Source organism: Mirounga leonina, unplaced genomic scaffold (genome assembly GCF_011800145.1).
Source record: "Mirounga leonina isolate KUSES-001 unplaced genomic scaffold, KU_Mleo_1.0 Mir_151, whole genome shotgun sequence".
NCBI classification, from domain to species: domain Eukaryota; kingdom Metazoa; phylum Chordata; class Mammalia; order Carnivora; family Phocidae; genus Mirounga; species Mirounga leonina.
In genome coordinates this window covers 6,588,232-6,594,231 of record NW_023270377.1, presented here as the reverse complement: position 1 = coordinate 6,594,231, position 6,000 = coordinate 6,588,232, and the positions used below count along the sequence as shown (strand labels likewise).

At 60.3% G+C, this 6,000-nt stretch overlaps 1 protein-coding gene across 1 annotated transcript in view; it reads left to right on the top strand.

Annotated features, from left to right (window-relative positions):
- Window positions 1–245: 245 nt before the first annotated feature.
- The window catches only part of INPP5D (inositol polyphosphate-5-phosphatase D), a 114,543-nt gene continuing 108,788 nt past the window's right edge, over window positions 246–6,000 (top strand). The window contains exon 1 of the mRNA XM_035006837.1: window positions 246–520. Coding sequence (XP_034862728.1) covers window positions 387–520 — 134 coding nt within the window. The 5' untranslated portion in view covers window positions 246–386. The remainder of the gene's footprint in view (window positions 521–6,000) is intronic.

The following is a 6,000-nucleotide window of genomic DNA, read 5'->3' as shown; positions in this document are numbered from 1 at the left end:
GACGGGCCTCCAGTGGCCCCTGCTCCGGCCGGTCCACAGCGGCTAGGCCCCGCTTCTTCGGAAGCCGGCCGTGGGCCTCCTGGGCCCGGAGCAGCTGACACCCCCAGGAGGCCTCGTGGGGGGGAGCGGGAGGGGCGGCAGGCGGGTGGGCGGGGTGGGAAGGTGGAGCGCGGCGCCCGGCGGGTCTCCGCAATGAGGAAGTTCTCGGGCCGCTGCTGGCTTCCTTTCCCTCGCTGAGCTCCTGAAACAGGAAGTCGGCCAGGGAGCTGGTGGCAGCAGCGGGGCCACCGAGCGGGCCAGACGGACGGCGGCGCCGGCTCGCGGTGCAGGGGCCTCGGCTCCCGTCGGTGGCGCGTCGGCCCGGCCCGGGAAGGCCCGTGGCCGCCATGGTCCCCTGCTGGAACCATGGCAACATCACCCGCGCCAAGGCCGAGGAGCTGCTGTCCAGGACGGGCAAGGACGGGAGCTTCCTCGTGCGCGCCAGCGAGTCCATCTCCCGGGCCTACGCGCTGTGTGTGCTGTAAGTGCGCGGCCCCCGCCCGGCCCCCGCCGCCCGCCGCCCGCCGCCCGCCGCGGCCCCGGGGAGGGGAGGCCAGCTCGGGCCTCGCGCCCGCGCGGGCGCAGGTTGTCCTCATGTCATGCGATGCATGGGCCCGTCTTGCGTGTTGCCCGGATTTGTTGGTGGGTCCGGCCGGCGCCCGCTGGGGGCCCCGCTGGGCCTTGGAGCTCAGGTTTTTCGGCCCCTGGGAGCTCCCCAGGGCCTCCGGGGCCCGGTCACCCTTGCGGCTGCCTGGCAGCGGTGGTGCCAGGGGCCAGGAAGGGGGGACCGTGTCCAGACTCTGGGAGGCAGGCAGAAGCTCAGGGCACCAGAGCGGTGCGGCTGTTAGAAAGTGGCTCGGTCAGTTCAGGTGTGGGGCAGACATGCCCAGCTTGGAAACCGTCGTGGAAGGACAGATGTGGCAAGAGAGGACCTTTCCGGAGCCTAGGCTTTGGGCCCGTGGAGGAAGCTGTAGTTCGGGGAGCCAGAATATGGGGAGGGCTCACCCAAGGAAGAGCTTTCAGTTCACCCAGAAGTTGCATTCGGGGCCCTGAGAGCAGAGGAAGTCACCATCACTGACAGCCGGAGCCTCTTCTCTCCCCACCTCGGCACTGGGCTGTGTCCCCCACACATTTTGGCCTCTCAGCCACCACCACCTGCCCCCCCCCCCACTTCACCCCACTCCCAGCTCTGGGATATTGCTGAAACCTCCAGTTGTCTTAACAACGGAGGGAACAGCCACTTGCTGAAGGTTCCTTTTTAAAACACCCTTGTTCGACCCATGTCTGAAAAAGGCCCTCACGCCGGCAGCCCTGCCATCTAACCACCCCCGCCAGGCTCGGGGCAGTGCCAGGGCACCGTGGGGGACAGGCTGTCCCCCTGCACCTCTCAGGTAGCATGCGTGGACTTGCAGAAAGTTCCCCCTGACCAGGCAGGAGGGGAAGTAGGTCACTGAACACAGACCTATTCTGAGCATTTGTCTTGGGGTTATCCCATTTTATCCTCCGGCGACCTGAACTGCAGGTCCCACTATCAGTCCCCTTTGCAGATGAGGAAACTGAGGCTCGAATGGGTTCAGAGACTGACGACAGTCAAAGCCTGGGCCATCTGCCCCCAGAGGCTACACCCAGACAACCGGACCCTTGCCGCCCCACTCCGAACCCTGTCAGGCTGAGTGTGAGCATAGGTTCCAGGGGACAGCAAGGGAAGCCAGGGTGCTGACAAGGACGCAGCTGGCCAATGGGCCCAAGCGCTGACTGCACCAGAGGCCCACCTCCCGAGGCCAACTACCCCCCCCCCCCCCGCCCCGACTCTCACACTCAGGGGAAGGGACCAGGACTTCCCCACAGGCACTGCCCTCCCCCCAGGCACCCGCCAACAGGGCCTTGGAAAGGATGGGAAGACGCCACACTGACTGCGCTGGGCCCACATGGCTCTCTCTCCTGCCCCATGGACCTTAGTGGAAGGCCGATGCTCTTGGGTGTTGGCCGTGTGCTGAGCCTCCCGCTGAGAGCTTCCAGGACCCTCCCAGCGGCCCTTTGGTCAGGGTGCTCGGGTTGTGCGCAGGTTACAGACGTGGTCTCTGACTCCGCGGATGGCAAGCTAGAGCCGGGGCTACGCCTAGAGGCAGGCCCTCAGGAACCTCTTGTCCCACGCCCCGGACTGTGGGTGAATGGAAGGAGCTCTGAGAGGGTGAGGCCTTTGGCTCCACTGCCCTGCTGGCTGGTGGCAAGCCGGGGTCCAGGCCTGGTTTCCCCTGTTCCTTCCTCCGCCTCTCCTCCGCTCTGCTCATCTGCACTGAATCACTCGCAGAGCTGCAGCGGATGTCCAGGGTCCCCTTCTTAGAGGGGGCGCCCGCAGTGCCCACAGATGTCTGCTCTTCTCATCAAGCTCCTGTCCTCAAAGCCCTTTTAGGTCCAGACCCCAGGGCTTGGATTCCTCCCCGGGGACCCCGCCCTTTGGCCAGGCCCAGGGCTCCCCTTTCCCCTCTGCTCTTTGAGGGAAGCCACCCTTCCTTCAGGGTCAGGAGCCACTAAAGGCTGCGGGATAGGGTGGGCCACCAAACTTTCCCCAAACCTGGGAGACTTAACCCCGCCGCCACCTTTCATTTCGCCAACTAAGGAGATTTAAGAATGAAAAACTGAGAATGAATGACAACTATCTGCCACCTTCCAAAGGCTCATTTCATGGAAGAAAACATCCTCGAATACCGAAAAAGCAGGAAAAGCGTACTCTTAAAAAAAAAAACCAAAAACAGTCCTTTAAATCAAATTAGATTTAACTTCCCTGTGGCCTGGTGCAGACCTTGCCCCCACGCCATCTGGGTCCACGGCCTAGTGCTGGGAACCTTGACGGGGTGAAAAGCGGCTGGGCTTTCCTCCGTTTCATAAGTGCTGTCTGTCTGGAAGTCAGCTGGGAGTGCAGGGACCCCGGGGGTGAGGGGGTGTGCAGCTGTAGGGTCAGGGCTCTCAGAGTGAGCCAGGCCTGCAGAAGGAAGCCACCAAGACTTGCCCTCCTGCTCTAGAAATATCCGGGGGAAAAGGCCTCCTGGCCGGACACGCCAAGACCTCCTGCCTGTGCCCAGTGGCTGCAGCCTCTCCCCCGTGCCCTCCGGTGAGTGAGGGGACAGCAGGGGAGCCTTCAGCTGCTGGGTTAGGCGGCTGCGCTGGGAGCACCAGGAACGGCGTACACCTTCTCCCCGGTGGCCTTGGTCCCCAGGAAAGAGAACAGGATTTGACTATTTAAATGAAACGAGAGAGGGGGTGAGGGAGACACCAAAAGACAAGGCTGCAATTCAGGGCCGCCCACGCCCACGTGATGAGAGCGCACAGTCACCCCGGCCTCGCGAACCCGCATTTCCTCTCGAGAGGTCAGCCCTGCCACCTGCCCCTGGGCAGGAAAGCTCAGCCCTCTCCTCGGCAGCTCAGAGAGCCCTGCTTGAGGGAGACCCCGGAGGCTCTTCTTGGGCGCAGAGAGCTGGAGGGGGAAGACCCCCCCCCCCCAGGCAGCTGGCCATGTGCCATCTTGTGGCAGGGGGCTTGGAAAGGATGGGAAGCAGCTGGCCAGCTCTGCCATCTTGTGGCAGGGGGCTTGAAAACATGCGGGCCACAGGGCCTGCGTCATCCTCCCCTGACCTGACTCAACCCCGCCACAGGAGTCCCTGCAGGGGGCGTCCGGCCCATCTTGGATGGGGTCGCTAAGAGCCTATCAAGCTCACACCCTCCTCTCCTGCCAGGATGGCACGTCCACGTGGGGCCAGGGTGCTTGTCAGGTGCTTTATGCTGCAGAAAGGAGATGCACCTTTGGGGGAGGGGGTCCCTCCATGGAAGGGGCCAGGAGTCGGCAGGACCAGCCTCTCCTTGCTCAGGCCGCACACGCAGAGCTGGAACAATGGGCCCGCATCGCTGTATTGTGCCCGGTACAAGCTACCCACCCACCGAAGCGCGCTAGGGAGGGTTGGCTCCCCTCCTGGGGGAGGGGCAGGTGTGTGCCGCCTTTGGTTCAGGTGCTGGTGCCCCGTCCAGCCAGCCGTGGCAGGGACGTAGTCTTGGTTTCCCCAGGACACAGCCTCCCCGCCCCCGCCGAGCTACCCAGGCACACCCACGGTCTCCTTCGCAGGGACAGTGCACCGGGCAGCCTGGACTCCGGCCTCGCCAGCGCAGCCCTAAAGATGAGGAAGCACAAATAGGACATTGAGCCACCAGAAGTTCCCTCGGAGAAGGCATTCTTCTGGTTAGGACGATAGAGTGTGATAGGCCACTTGAGGTAGAGTAAGCCTTAAGCCTTGTTCCCCTAACAGAAGGTGGTTGCTAACCTGTTCTGTCTAAAAATAACCCAAAAGACTCACGAAGTCTTACTGTGTGCCAGGCTCCCCATTCTGGGCTCTTTACGTGGATTAACTCACTGTCCCCCAGGGCCTTTGGAGGAAGGACTATCATTATCCCCACTTTACAGATGAGGAAGCTGAGACCCAGAGAGGTTAAGGGGCGTGCCACGCTTATAGGACTGATAAATGGCAGGGTCAGGACTTGAACTCAGGCCGTTCTCGGGAGGGAGAAAGAGAGAGGAGCCAGCCAGCCTGGGTGTGTGTGGGGTCGGGGAGGCCTGGAAGGCGGGGGCGCAGAGAAGGGACTTGGGAGGGCAGCAATGTCCAGGAGAGGTGTAAAGCCATTTCCACGTGTGAACGCGTGGATAGAGCCCCCCTTCCTCCAATCCCCTTCCAACGTTTAAGGCAAGTTTGCACTGCTCATTGATTATTTTTGTGCAATGCAAAGAAATACTGGTTTTCGTATCTGGTGTTCACAGAAAGTGGGGACAAACGCTGGTCCAGACAGTAGCCAGCAGCCAGAGCTGGAGGACCACGGGCTCTTGAAATCCGGTTTACGTAAGAGCTTGTCCAAGGGCAGCTCTTCGGAGTCTTCTTTCTGGGTGCAAGACAGGAGAGAGTGGTATGCCTGTGAAGGCCTGTGTGTTGAACGGATCACTGGCATCTTCTGTGTGGAGTGACTCAGAACAACCTGGTAAAGTTGAGTGTGTCCAGGCTTTCTGTGCCCATGCCCAGCGCTCCAGAACAACCCTTCCAGAACCAACGCAGGCTCTGGCTTTGGTGTGTTTTACGAGCTGGCCTACCTGACGGGTTACATTCGCGGTGGTGCTTCTCCGTTGAACGGTCCCCTCTCCTGGAGTGTGAGCCCAAGCATAGGGAAGAAATGGCAGGGATGCCCCTGGCCAGGCCTTCCTCCTTGCCCCAGTGATGGAGTGAGGAGAGGCCCGCCCTTCCTGCCCAAATCCCTGCCATGCAACACAGTCCTTAGAGGTGAGCCCTCTGTGGTTGGCTACATCTGATGTGAGTTCTGACATTCTCGAGACACTAACCTCCCTGTGCCCACCCGGCATCCTCACTGGTGAGAAGCCCAGTCCCTGGGTTATAAATGGAATCATATATAATATGTGGCCTCCTGTATCCGGCTTTTTTCACATGATGCTTTTGAGGTTCATCTATTTGCAGCCTGAGCGTTCCTTTTTATGGCTAAATAGTAGTCTGTTGTGTGGAAAGACCACATTTTGTGTGTCCTTTCGTCAGTTGATGGACTTGTGGGTTGTTTCCACTTTGGGGCTATTGTGAACAATGCTGCTGTGAACATTCGTGTACAAGTTTTTGTGTGAACACGTGTTTTCAGTGGTCTTGGGTGGAACTGCTGGGTCCTACAGTAATTCCAAGTCTTTGTGGAACTGTCACCCTGCTTTCCACAGAAGCAGCTCCGTTTTGTGTCCCCATCAGCCATGTGTGAGGATTCTGATTCTCCCGCATCCTCACCAAGCCTTGTTGTTATCTTTCTGGTAATAACCATCCCGGGGCGGGGGTGTGAAGTGGCCTCTTAGGGTGACTTTGAGTTGTGTTTCTGTAATGACTAATGACGTTGAGCTTCTTTTCATGTGTTGATTGGCTATTTCCCTATCTT